Below are 13,640 nucleotides of genomic sequence, written 5' to 3' on the forward strand. Positions count from 1 at the left end.
TCAAGAACTTCCTTTAGCAATTTTCAAATTAAGTCTGCTGGCAACAAATTCACTCAGTTTTCCTTCATCTGAGAGTGTCTTCATTTCACTTTCATTTCTGTAGGATATTCTCCCTGGATATAGAATTCTGTTCACAGCTCCTTTCTCTTAGCACTTGAAAAATGTTGTGCTATTTCCTTCTGGCCTCCATGGCTTCTAATGAGAAATCACAGGAATTAGAGACATTCTGCTCCAGGAGGCAATGTGTCATCTCTCTATGGATGCATTCAGGAAGGTTTTTTTTTGGTTTGGGTTTTTTTTTTTTGCTTTTTTTCCCTTTAGTTTTCAGTAATTTGATTATGCTGTTTCTGGACATTATGATCTTTGGGGGCTTATTCTTACTCAGCTTCTTGAATCTGTAGGTTATGCCTTTCCCCAAATTTGTGAAGCTTCCAGTCATTATTTATTCAAATATTATTTTTCAGCCTTGCCCTTTTCCTCCTCTCCTAAATGTTAGATCTACTGTTATTTTCCTACCAGCCCTTCATATTCTGTTTATTTTTAATTTTTTTATTTAAATAGTTTTAATTGTGGAAAAGAACACATATAAAATTTACCATTTGAACTATTTCTAAGTGTACAGTTCAACAGTGTTAAGTATATTTACAGTATTGTGCAACCAATATCCAGAAGTTTTCATCTTGTAAAACTGAAACTCTGTACTCATTAAAAAACAGCACCTCATTTCGTCCTCCCTCCAGGCCCCAGCAACCATCAATCTAATTTCTGTTGATATAAATTTGACTTCTCTACATATTTCATATAAGTGGAATCATACAGTATTTTTCTTTTTGTGACCTGCTTATTTCACTTAGCATAATGTCCTCAAGGTTCATTCACGTTGTAGAATGTGTCAGAATTTTCTTCCTTTTTAAGAATGAACAGTATTCCATTGCATGTATATACTGCATTTTGTTTATTCATTTCTCTGTCTATGGACACTTGGGTTGCTTCCTCCTCTTGCCTATTGTGAACAGTGTTACTATGAAAATGGGTGTGCAAATACCTCTTCAAGATCCTGCTATTAATTCTTTTGATATATACCCAGAAGTGGAATTACTGGATCAAAGAGTAATTCTATTTTTAATTTGTGAGTAACTGCTATATTTTTTTCCATAGCAGAAGCACCATTTTACATTATTTTGTGTCAAGTTTCTTTGCTGAACATTGTGTTTGGGATTCATCCATGTTGTTGCTAGTAGTTATGCTTTGTTTATTCTCATTACCGTGTAGCACTCCATTAGGTAAAAATCCCACAATTTATTTATTTATTCTACTATAGACTTTGGGGTTGTTTCCAGGTTTGGACTATTAAAAAGAGTGCTGCTATGAATATTCTTTTGTGTTTCTGGTGAAAATATATATATATATATATATATATATATATATATATTTACACATTTCTGCCAAGTTAAATTCCTAGGAGTGGAATGATTCTGGTGATTATAGTAATATTGTATTATGGTTTTGATTTGAAATTTCCTGATGACTAGTGGAGTTAGCACAGACCTTTTCAAATGGTTATGGGCCATTTGGGTGTCACCTTTTGTGAAGTGTCTATCACAGGTTTTGCCAATTTTTCTGAAGGTTTGCTTCTTCTTTATGATTTTGTAAGAGTTCTTTATAAGTTCTGGATATGAGTGCTTTGTCAGATACATGTGTTACAATACCACGTCCCTTTTTGTGGCTTTGCTTTTCACTCTAAATGGTTTCTTTTGATGAACAGATGTTCTTACTAATGATGAAGTCCGACTTCTAATTTTTATTTCCCTTTTAGTATTTTCTGTAACCTCATTTAGAAAATCCTTACCTAACCCAAAGTCATTAAGATATCATGTTTTCTTCTAAGAGCTTCATTGTTTACCTTTTATATTTAGGTATGCAGTCCATCTGGAATCAATTTTCGTTTATGATTTGAGATTTGGGTCAATAGACACTTCTTCCTCATATGACTTTTCAAATGACCCGTACTATTTTTTGAAGACCATCCTTTTGAATTCCACCACTGTGTCTACCCTCACCATTTATAATAGCTGTAAAGCATGTCATTCTAAGTTACTCTCATAACTTATTCAGCCACTCTTCCATGGGATATTTGGGTTATTGTCTGGCCTCTGCCATCATCAAACAGGGTGAACATCTTTGTATGGACATTAAGGCCTTCTTCTGAAGTTGTTAGAACAAAGTAGAATTTCTGAGCCTGAAAATTCTTACATATTTTAAGAATTAGTAAATTATACAGTTCACATCTCAAAGAATATGAAGAGTCCCAGTGAAACATCTGTCTCCTACCCTGTCCGCAACCCTCCCAGTCCCTTCAACAAGTAAGCACAGTCATGAAATCTTGAGTATTTTCCAGATATCCTGCAATGCACAAAAATTCATTCTTTATATTCTTTTCTTCTTTTCTTTTTATGCGGCTAGTGGTACTCTATATGCTCTGTTGTTCATCTTGCTTTTCTAAATTAACAAAACATCTTAGAAATCTTCCTATTACTGTAATAAAAAAAGCATCCTTATTCATTTTTAAGGTAGTGAGCATAATTTTCCATTTGATGGGTGTATCAGAATTTAGACAGTCTCCTATTGATTGGCATCTATGGTGTTTCTAATCTTTTGCTATTCAAACTATGCTTCAATGAGTAACTTTGAACATATCATTTCGCTGTGCGCAATATATCTGTTGGAGGTACTTCTAGAAGAGACCTTGCTGGGTCCAAGGGGATATGCAGTTGTAATTTGATGAGCATTGCCAACGCTTCAGAAATATATGAAAGCTCCTGTTTTCCCACAGCATGGCCAATGTGAGGCAGGAGATAGATGGGCTCCAGGCTAGACATTTACAGCTGGCCTCCTGTTTGCCCTTCCTGGGGTGAGAAGAAGATGTGCTCCAGGCCGGGCATTCATAACCAGCCCCCTGTTTACATTTCCTGAAGCAAGAGATAAATGGGCTCCAGGACTACATATTTATGACTGGACTCCTGTCTATATTTTGAGATCTGCACCGCAGTATAAAAACCAGCAACAGAAATAGGGTAAATAACCGGACACTGGACATTTTTATTGCAGGGACAGAGTGGGACTAAACCCTGTTAAAACATCAAGGGGTCATACATTTCCCACCCTTGGGGCACATGTGCAGAAAGTCTCGTTGGGGGTCAAAAGGGAGGGGGCACCACCCCATAATATGTGATGCTAAGGCCATCCCACAGGCCTCTGGGCTGAAATCCATCTTAGAAAAAAGTTGCGCACGCATGTTGGGGAGGGTCCTAGGGCAGGTCAGGTGTGGAAAAAGAAACCAGATAATTGGCCAAAGGTACACAAAGACCCAGAAGAACTGCCTTATATAAATGACTTAACCTCCTCTTTACTGTGCTCCTCCTCATTAGGGAGGACGCCCACACCATTTGTGCCCAGGTGTGCATTTCTGCCTTGCTCCTGTCTTAACTAAACAAACTGTTTCTCTGTGTGCTCTCCCACTTGTTGTTGTTGTGCTGTGTCTCTAATAATAAACTTTGTACCTGTTTTTACAGTTTTGCCTCCATGAGAAATGCATTTTTCACAGGGGGCAAGAGCCAAGGGGTGTGGTTGCTAGGATTCCTGGTTTTCATCCAGGCTACCCAGGTTCAATTCCTGGGCAGGGAATTAAGATCTTGCTTCACGCCACCACTCACTGCTGCCTCTTCAAGATTAAATGGACTGTTAGATCTGAGATCTTTAGCTATCCCAAAGATGGAAAATTGTAGATTATTTTCCATTTATCTCATTGTGTATGAGATTGAGCACCTTTTCAGAAGTTTAAAAAGCTAACTGTGGGCTTCCCTGGTGGCGCAGTGGTTGAGAGTCCGCCTGCCGATGCAGGGGACACGGGTTCGTGCTCCAGTCTGGGAAGATCCCACATGCCACGGAGCGGCTGGGCCTGTGAGCCATGGTCGCTGAGCCTGCGCGTCCGGAGCCTGTGCTCTGCAACGGGAGAGGCCACAACAGTGAGAGGCCCGCGTACCGCAAAAAAAAAAAAAAAAACTAATTGTGTTTTTTGTCAACATCCTTTCATGGCATGAACTTCTTAAAAATCACTCAGGCTGCAAATTCCTCCAAATATTTCCTCATGAGAAGCCCTTAGACATGGACTTTCCGGGTCAGAGTTTGTACTTTTTAAACGTTGTCTTTACATGTTGCCAACTGATGCTCCCTCCACAATGCAGATCCGAACCCGTCTCGCTTCAATCATTGGCTTTGGGGCTCATAGGTGGAAATGGCACCCGTAGGTTCTCACAGGTAGAAACTTGCACCTCTACGTATGGGGCCGAGGGTACCCTGGCCTGCCCGAGGAGCCGACCCCGCCCCGTCACCTTTCGGCCACGCCCCCGGCGCCGTGGTCCCGCCCTCGGCTGTGCGGCCCCGCCCCGTGCCCCCGCTCGCCCAGCTGATTGCCCCGCCCATCTCGCTGAGTGCCTCGCCTCCACCCCGGAGAGCGGCTCCACCCTCCCGCCTAGGTAGCCCACTCCCAAGGCTGTTCCGCCTTGCTCCCAGGCTGCATGCCCCCGCCCCTCTGCGTAACCTGGCGTCACTCGTCACGTGACGTCCGGCAGTGCTGCGAGGGGTAGGCGATGGGTGTCGCTCCCGCTGCCACGGTCTGCGCAGGGATGATTTCCGCCGAATGAAGCTCACTGAGGCGTGATGGCGAGGGCCTAGGGGAAGGCGCAGACAGGCCCGGACGCCGCCTGTAGCTGCCCTCGGCCTCCCGGCCTCTGCGCGCTTTCCTGCGCCGTTGCTAGGCAGCCGCCTCTGGGCGCGGGAGGCAGGGCGGGCTAATGCGGAAAGGTACGGGTGCCGGGGAGGGGCTGTGATTGCGGAGGGTCCGGGTGTCTGGCAGAGGGCTATGGAGCAGTACTGCATCCTGGGCCGCATTGGGGAGGGCGCGCACGGCATCGTCTTCAAGGCCAAGCACGTGGAGGTGAGCACCCAGCCCTTCCTCCTTCGGTTCCATTGAGATCTACCTGTTTTCCCGACCCACGCTTGGGCTCCTGCCTCCCCGCAGCTTTTCGTGGCGTGCTCCCCCCTCTTTTGCTCTCTTGAGTGGAGGGCGTACAGGTTGCGGCCAGCTACCAGCGGTGCTTTCTTCCGGAGAGTGCCTCCTAGGAGCGTGGCGTGGATGTCTCTGAGCTGTTTGCTCAGCGCTGCGCCTGCTAGCCCTGATTTCCTTCCAGCACGGGGTGGGGGGCGCGTCCCACCCCCACGAGGGCCTCAGGCCTCAGCGTCGCATCCCCTTTTCCAGCCGGGGATGGGGCTGCAGTGTCTGCGTCCTGTCCCAAACAGACTGGAGAGATCGTTGCCCTCAAGAAGGTGGCCCTGCGGCGGCTGGAGGATGGCATCCCCAGCCAGGCCCTGCGGGAGATCAAGGCCTTGCAGGAGATCGAGGACAGTCAGTATGTGAGTGGGGCTGGTGTTCTGAGGTGCTGGTTCCCGCCCTCCTCCATTCACTCCCACTCTGAGGTCCTGCAGTCACTCTGTTCACTCATTTGCTTCCTCACCCCTCACTCACTCCCTTTCTTCTCCACTTGTTGTTCACCCTTATTCACCCAATTACTTCACTCATTCATTCCCTCTTGTTCACTCACTTATTTCTTCGCGTACTCCTTCGCTCATTCACTAACTTATCTTTTTTTTTCTCAAAACACTTAGTGATTTCTGAAGATAATAATTGCCACCTATTGAGCTCCTGTTATGTTCTGCATGCCAGGTTAACTGCTTTATGTATATTGTCCTTCTGAGTTTTGTCCTCTGCTCCGCAAGGCACATTCAGGCTCTCCCTATCTCAGGCCAGGGGAGGAGGCACAGCCACCAGCTTATGGGTGCTCAGCTTTTTCCACTTGTCTGTGGAGGCTTTGGCCCAGGTCTGATCGCAGAATCAGGACGGTTTAACATTGGAGCCTCCCATAGATTCTACCCTCTACTGGCCACTGGCAACACAGAAACCAGCCCCTACCCTGCTCTTGAGAACTGAAGTGTGGTAGGGGAGATGGACAAAGGCTACAGCGCCCATCTGGCGTGGTTTGTGCTGTGACAGGCCTGGGAGGGGCTGTGCGCACACGAGGAGAGACACCTCACACACCCAGTTTCATTCTCTTTGTGGTATTCTTTCTTGTCCATGTCCTGAGTAGAGGATGTGCTTAACTTCCTGGGGAGTGACAAGGGTAGGTCCACCCACCTAAGGGTGGGTGATACTCTGACTTGTTTCTTATTCTCTGGAGATGTCCTTGATATATTGGGTAACACAAGCATGTTATAAAACTGCATGTGTCATCTTGGTTTTGCATGAAAATATTTTGTATATATATATGAATACATGTCTGTGTGTGCCATGTCTCTTGTAAAGTCTGGTGGAATAGACTCCTAAGGTTGACTATAGGTGATAGGGTTTTTCTTTTGCTGTTTTTTTCATTATAATTTTGGGTATTATCTGAATGTATTTGTTTGTCCCAATCTGTAAAATGAGTGTCTACTACCCTCAACATCAGAAAAACAGCAATATGGCCATTCTTGTTTTTTGAGGAAAGTAAAAGGGCTTTGCTGACAGCTTGTGTGTGGGAGAGGTGGAGGGCCCATAGGAAGCTGGTGATATGGTCCCATTTCCTGTGCATCAGCAGTCCTGAAGAGTCTATCTTTAAAACACTCCAGATCTTACCCTGGCCCAGGCCATCCTCACCTCTCATCAGAACAACTACAGCAGGCTCCCCTGCCCCCCCCGCCCCCCCGCCACTGCCTCCACTCCACAGTCAAAAAATGTACATAAAATCATCCACTCCCTGGCTTGAAAAGCTCCAGAGGCTTCTCTTCAATCTGAAAGAACTGTCACCATCTGCTTCCACCCGACTCCAGCCTCTTTTTTCATTCATTCACAACTTCTTAAGTGTCTCTCCCATGATAAGCACTGTCTAGGCTCCAGGAGTGCAGAACAGAGGAGCCTCCTTCCTGTTCTTGCCTCTGGGCCTTGTGTTTGCTGTCCCCTGGCCCAGAGCTCCTTCCCAGATGCCTTCTCTTCTTTCTTCATCAGAATCTTCATCAAAATACCCTATATGTTTATTGTTTGGTCATTTGTCAGTCATTTGTCCCCTGAACTCCTTAAAGTCCTTCAGGACCCACCAGCCCTTGCTCCTGTTCACTACTGTGCAGCCTGCCCTTGTGACCTTGTGGGCCCTCAGGAAGTATATATGACATGTCTCCTGCTCTCCCACTGCTGGGAGTTGTGATCACCTGTGTGTGTGTGTTTCCAGGTGATTTTCCAGTTCGTGGGCTGGGTGGGGGACCAGACACTGCCCTAAGTCGCCTTTCTTAGACCTCCTTTTCCCTGAGTGTTTACTGGAGCATTAGAGTAGGGACTTGCCTTCTCCTGGGAGAGGGAAGCAAGAGATCACCAAGCTCCCTGATTCTGAGCTCAGATCTCATGCCACCATCTCTGCCTGCCTGGTCCTCTGTTGGTGCAAGGGCTGAGGGTCCCAGAGAGAGTCTGAGCCATGTGAGGCTGGTGGCTGATGGGATGCCCCGCTTGCAGGTGGTACAGCTGAAGGCCGTGTTCCCGCATGGCGCAGGCTTCGTGCTGGCCTTCGAGTTCATGCTGTCAGATCTGGCTGAGGTGGTGCGCCACGCCCAGAGGCCGCTGGCCCAGGCGCAGGTCAAGAGCTACCTGCAGATGCTGCTCAAGGGGGTCGCCTTCTGCCATGCCAACAACATTGTGCATCGAGTCAGTTCCAGCATGGGCTGGGGTGGGACCTGGGGTGGTGGTGGCTGGGCTGTGGGTAGGCCAGCCCTTGATGAAGGGCATGGTTAGAAAAGGGACAGAGGGGGCAGGGCCTATGGGTACGAGGCCAGGGCTGGGGCCCTGGAGGAGGTCTGGTCTTGCGCTGACCTGGGTGCCCAGCCTGCCAAGCCCTCCTAACCCGAGGTCCTGTGGGGGCTCTGGAGGAACTGATGCCTCTTTTGGTGCTCTCAGGACCTGAAACCAGCCAACCTGCTTATCAGTGCCTCGGGCCAGCTCAAGATAGCGGACTTTGGCCTTGCCCGGGTCTTTTCCCCAGATGGCAGCCGTCTCTACACGCACCAGGTGGCCACCAGGTAGGGAGGACCAGTTCCCAAGCAGGACCTAGCAATAGACAGGCCCCAACCCTCCTGCTAGGAAGAGGTGCTTCTGGACCTTCTGTCCAAACAGTACTCTTGGGGCTGGTGTGGGGGCCAGGATGACCTTCCGAGGCAGCTTCCTGACAGACCGGTGACCTGGCTGTGACCACCTGCCCTCCTCTCACAGGTGGTACCGAGCCCCTGAGCTCCTGTATGGTGCCCGCCAGTATGATCAGGGTGTCGACCTGTGGTGAGACTCCTATGGGCTGGGCAAGGGGAAATGTGGGTTGTTGGGTCACCTTTTCCTCCTGGGCATTGAGGTCTCTAAGCCATTTGGGGGTTTTCCTGCCGTGAGCTCTAGGTTGCCATGGAGGTGTCTCCCCTGGTTAGAGTATCTCTGAGGAGTTTGGGATCAGTGTTCTTCCCCATGACAGTTTTGAGCTGGGAGGGGTCAAGTGGGATCAGAGTGGTTGTCCCAGTAGGAAGCTTCTGGGCTGAGGTCGGGGAGGTGGTCTGAGGCATGGGGCATCTAAGCTGCTATGCACGGGGTGATATCCCAGGTTGCAATATTCCTGAGCTATCTAGAGGCCTGGGTCCCTGGATATGAAGGCCCTGAACCTTTATTTGGGGTAGGATGGTTTGTGTATGCCTAAGAGTTTGAGATTTGGGGGCCGTTTTGGAGTCTGCCCCAGAATGGGAGGAGGTGGCAGTGTGTCCCAGAATGTGAGGCTCTGAGAAGTCTTAGAACTGTTGAGGGGTTGATGTGTGTTCCAGAGTTGAGGCCTGAGAGCTGTTTAGAGAGGGGGATATGCTCTGTGTTCTAGGCTTGAAGTCTTTGACTGTTTGGGGATCTGTATCCTTAGCTATGAAGCCTGAAGTCTACTTTGTGGGTATCTTGACCGCAGTGTGAGGTGTGGGTGCTGGTGTGGGGAGATCTGTTTCCATGGTATGAGATCTCTGAGTTGTTTGGGTTCTGTATCTGCAGGGCTGTGGGCTGCATCCTGGGGGAGCTGTTGAACGGGTCCCCCCTTTTCCCAGGGGAGAATGACATTGAACAGCTTTGCTGTGTGCTTCGAATCTTGGGCACCCCCAGTCCTCAAGTCTGGCCGGTTTGCAGGGGCCTACAGTGGGGAGGGGTGGGGGCGGGTGGCTTCTATTACCCCAATAGCTAGTGACTCCCCTGACCTGCACCTTCTCTCTCGTGGTCCCATGCCTCCTTGACTTCCCGGACCTCGGTCCTGGCCCAGCGTGGGATCTCCTCCACCCCTGCCCTGCTGGAGGTGGGAGGGCCAGGGCCCAAGCCCTATCCCTTCTCACCCGTCCCCAGCACACACGCATCCAGACCGAGCTGGGCATGGAGTAGGCGCCTGAGATGTGGAGGAAGGACTGAAGGACTGAGTGAGCACGTGATGTCATGAGTGACATGTGAGCAGGGGTGCATGGATGGGGGAGTGATGAGTGAATGGGAGCAGGTAGGTGACAGGGAGCAAGAACTGACACCTAAGGGGGCTGGCAGTGTGGGTGCCGGCCCTGATGGACCCCCTTCTCCTCCAGGAGATCAAGGACCTGCCTGACTACAACAAGATCTCCTTCAAGGAGCAGGCTCCCGTGCCCCTGGAGGAGGTGCTGCCCGATGCCTCTCCCCAGGCCTTGGACCTGCTGGGGCATTTCCTCCTCTACCCTCCACGCCAGCGCATTGCAGCCTCCCAGGTAGGGTGACACCCATTGCCCTGACCCTCCTCGTCTGTGCCCTTTTGACCCAGCAGGTTGAGATTCTCAGAACATGTGATGGGCTGGGACCAGAACCCCTGGAGCCAGGGGTAGGAGGGTGCAGGGCAGGTGTGCCTCTCCTGAGTGGATCCTAGAGGGGACCCTAGAGGGCAGGTGGCCAGGGGTGTCCCATTAGAAGGGCATGCACACCTCGCAGAAGAGCGAGTCTCGGGTTATTGGTGACTCGCTTCTTCATCCCTTCATTCCTTCAACAAGAATTTACTAGCAGCTGCACATGCTGAGCATTGTCCTGGACCCTGATCCAGAGTGAACAGACATGGCTTGTGCCTGTGGGGTCTCCACCCTGTGGTGAGGCAGGGCTGTCAGTCTGTGGGAGCCGAGGGGAGGGTTGTTGGGACTGACTTTGGGGTCATGCAAGGCTTCCTGGAGAAGGGCAAGTTTAAGCATGGGGAGCTGTTTTCCCAAGAGAAATGATGAGCAGAAGCCTGGAGAGGAGGACCCAGGAGGGGTGGGTTGTGGCTGGAAGGCAGGGGAGGAGGGGAGGACCATGGGCTGATGGCTGATGGTGTGAGGGCCTCTGTCGGGTGTACCTGGCCATCTGGCCTCATGGCAGCCTCCCCTCCCTGCCCTCGGCACTAGCAGCGTGTGTTTACACATGGCCCTGGCGAGTTCCCATGTCAGCAGCACCTTCAGAGTGTACTGAGGCCAACTGACCACCTCTCAGCCCCCTGCTGCTACCCCCAGTCTAAGCACCACCACCCCCCCATCGCCTCCCAGAATCTGCTTCTCCTGCCCATTTAGTCTCTCCTCCACGTGGCAGAGAGAGGGACCTTGTCCAGGTAGGCTGTCGTATCCTCACCTGCAGGGCCCTCCTGGGGCTCCCTCAGAGGAGAAGCCAGGTCCTAGTGGCCCACAGGCATCACACATTTGGGGCCATCACCTCTGTGACTCTGCCAGCTCCCATTCCCCTTGCTCATTCCCCTCGGGCCCCAGGGCTCCTTCATGTTCTGGGGGTCTGTGCATTTCTGTCCCTAGGCCTCACTCATTCACCTTTCAGGTCTCTGCTTGAACGCCACCTCCCAAGGGCCTCCCCTCACCATTCTTCAGGCCTGCAGCCCCTCCAGTATTCCTCATCCCCCCCTCATACTTTTCTCTTTCCCACAGCACTAATCATTTGATGCACTGTTTGTCTTACTTCTTTATCGTGTTTATTACCCCCACCCCTCACTTTGTGGAAAACTTGAAGGCAGAGCTCTTTGTTCTGTTTACCGCTGCATCTCCTGTGTCTGGAGCAGTGCTCAAACAGTGAGCACTCAGAGGTGTTGGAGTCACCCGAACGATGAGCAGATGAAGGAAAAATACTCTTCAGGGCAATATTCACATCTCCTCCTCGGCGGGAAGTGGCTGAAGCTGGGACGGGGAGGTGACCAGTTTCCTTTTGCTGCCCCTTGCTTGCTACCCTCAGGCCCTCCTGCACCAGTACTTCTTCACAGCTCCCCTGCCTGCCCACCCCTCGGAGCTGCCGATTCCTCAGCGCCCAGGGGGACCTGCCCTCAAGGCCCCCCCAGGACCCCCCCACATCCATGACTTCCACGTGGACCGGCCTCTCGAGGAGTCGCTGTTGAACCCAGAGCTGATTCGGCCCTTCATCCTGGAGGGCTGAGACGTTGGGCCAGGCCCCACCGGCGTGTCCCCCCCTTCCCTCCCCAGGACAAGCCAGGCCTCTTGTTCTTCTGCTCTGGCCTGATTCGACCACAGTGGTCCTGCTCCTGGCCAGGCCATCCAGCCTCAGCAGAGGGGACCCTCGGCCTGTGCTGTCGGCCTCCCATCTGTGTGCTGGTAACAGATCCATCAGAAGGAGGCAGTGAGTTCCGCTGTCATGCCTGCCATGGGGCTGGTTCTCTAGTTGCTGCCTTCCTGGTCAGGGTCAGTCCTGGTAGAGCCATTTGGGGGAGCGCTGAGTTTAGGATGTCCTCATGTCGGAAATCCAAGTGGGAAGGAAAGTTTGGGTTGATTTTGTTCTCAGAGACATTAAACACTAGTTCACTTTTGAGATTTATTATAAAACCCCCCGGTAGTTCTACGTGATGTATGCCCCTCTTCCTTTCCAGTTGAGGGAAGTGGCTGAGGTAGCATCATCCCCTGGCCCTTGCTTTCTCTGTGGTCAATGGGAAAGTGGCCCCATTCATGACTACTTTACTCTTGGGGGATTGCTAGGTGCTTCATGTGACAGAGCTCCCTTTTGGAGGTGAGTTGGCAGAAATCAGGACCCAGGAATGGCTCAAGTTGGGGACCCAATAAGTGACCCTCCACACCTTAAGCTGGTTTACCAACATCACCCTCAGGATACGGGTGAGCCTGGACCACATGGGCCTCCTCTTTACTCAGAGATACTGGGCAAATAAGAAGACAGACATTCCTGGAACTCATTTGTTAATTCAGTAAATCCCAATACAATCTGAACTGGCTCTTGTTTTTCTTATTAAATAATTTGGTAAGCCAATTCTAAAATATATGTGGAAATGAAAGGGTTAAGAGGAGGCAGAAGCAGAAGAAAAGGCAAAAAAAAAAAAAAATGATGAAAGGACTTACCCTATCAGATACCAAGACTATTATAGGGCTGTAATAAATAAGCAATGTGGTATTGGTTCACAGATAGATAAAAACAGATAAATCAGAGAAACTTATTCTTAGCAATCTTTTATTCTTAAAATATTCATTTTGTGCTCATGTGGATAGAATTCTGTAAGCACTGCAGTCACAGCGGTGACTAACAGTGCCACAGTCACTGCCCTCCAAGCTCTTAGAGGGCAAAGCACAGTAAACTCCAGTTGTTGCTTTCAGGGAAGAGTCTGAGTGTCTCATATGTCTTTAGAGGTGTTTTAAGGATCTGGCCTCTGCCTGTCCAACCACATCTGTAGACTCTAAGCTTCAGTCTAGCTCAGTTTCTGGTGTCTCTTACCTCCGTATGAATGCAAGTTTGTACCCAAACCCTGACCACTGACCCTCAGCCAGTTCCACTCGCAAAGACTAAAGCTTACTCCACCCTGACATTGACCCTCACCTTGACCATAAACCTTACACTTAACCTGACCCTATCACCCTGACCCTGACATAGACACTGACTCTCACCCTCAATTCTTTGCCAGCCCCTTCCCCACCCATGCCTGGCTTTGATCTTGGCATTGACTCTGACCGTCACCCAAACTCTGACCCCGTTTGACTTAGAACTAAACCTTGTCCATGAACTTGGCTCTCATCTTCACCTTAACCCTGAGTCTCTAATTGACATTCCTCTTACCTTGATGCTCATTATGATCCTGATCGTTAACATGTCCCTCACACTTGCCCTGAACTTGACTTATCTTTGACAATGACAGCTTCTCTCACACTGATTGTGAATACTGTGATAAATGAGATACTCACCACCTTCAATCTGATTCTGACCTTCAACTTCACTCTGCCCCTAGACTGAATCCTCACCTTGACAAGGACCATCATACTGACCCACCCTGCCCTTGAACTTGCGCCTTGATGCTGAACTACATTGTACACTCAACCTGAAACTAGTCTGCACCCCAAGCCTGACCATGATCCTGATCCTGACACTCATCTTGACCTAGACCTCCATTTCACCCTGACCTGGGTCCTCATCCTAATGCTGAGCCTCACACAGAACATGGACTCACACTTGGCTGTCACCGTTGACACCCTAATCCCATCATGACCTTGAACCTGATCTAGACCTTGAC

At 49.9% G+C, this 13,640-nt stretch overlaps 1 protein-coding gene across 7 annotated transcripts; it reads left to right on the forward strand.

Annotated features, from left to right (window-relative positions):
* The first annotated feature begins 4,513 nt into the window (after positions 1 to 4,513).
* CDK20 (cyclin dependent kinase 20) lies at positions 4,514 to 12,713 on the forward strand. Of its 7 annotated transcripts, none has more exons than XM_079927009.1 (8): positions 4,514 to 4,996; positions 5,359 to 5,472; positions 7,595 to 7,783; positions 8,033 to 8,154; positions 8,345 to 8,407; positions 9,143 to 9,266; positions 9,712 to 9,867; positions 11,354 to 12,713. In XM_079927009.1, exons 1-8 carry the CDS (start codon positions 4,922 to 4,924, stop codon positions 11,549 to 11,551), a joined length of 1,041 nt encoding a protein of 346 aa, XP_079783135.1. In that variant the 5' UTR covers positions 4,514 to 4,921; the 3' UTR covers positions 11,552 to 12,713. The 7 variants fall into 7 exon arrangements, with proteins under 7 accessions (XP_079783135.1, XP_079783136.1, XP_079783139.1 ...); XM_079927010.1 differs by having other exon boundaries at positions 4,514 to 4,863; positions 5,318 to 5,472; XM_079927013.1 differs by lacking the exon at positions 9,143 to 9,266.
* The last annotated feature ends 927 nt before the right edge of the window (positions 12,714 to 13,640 follow it).

This window comes from Stenella coeruleoalba (assembly GCF_951394435.1).
Source record: "Stenella coeruleoalba genome assembly, chromosome: 7".
Classification (NCBI taxonomy): domain Eukaryota; kingdom Metazoa; phylum Chordata; class Mammalia; order Artiodactyla; family Delphinidae; genus Stenella; species Stenella coeruleoalba.

Bases quoted from the DNA above. Each gene is read 5' to 3' on its own strand.
- CDK20 (XM_079927009.1), top strand. From the start codon at position 4,922: ATGGAGCAGTACTGCATCCTGGGCCGCATTGGGGAGGGCGCGCACGGC. The intron at 9,267-9,711 runs GTTTGCAGGGGC...CTTCTCCTCCAG, and splicing joins CCAGTCCTCAAGTCTGGCCG to GAGATCAAGGACCTGCCTGA. The intron at 9,868-11,353 runs GTAGGGTGACAC...TGCTACCCTCAG, and splicing joins AGCGCATTGCAGCCTCCCAG to GCCCTCCTGCACCAGTACTT.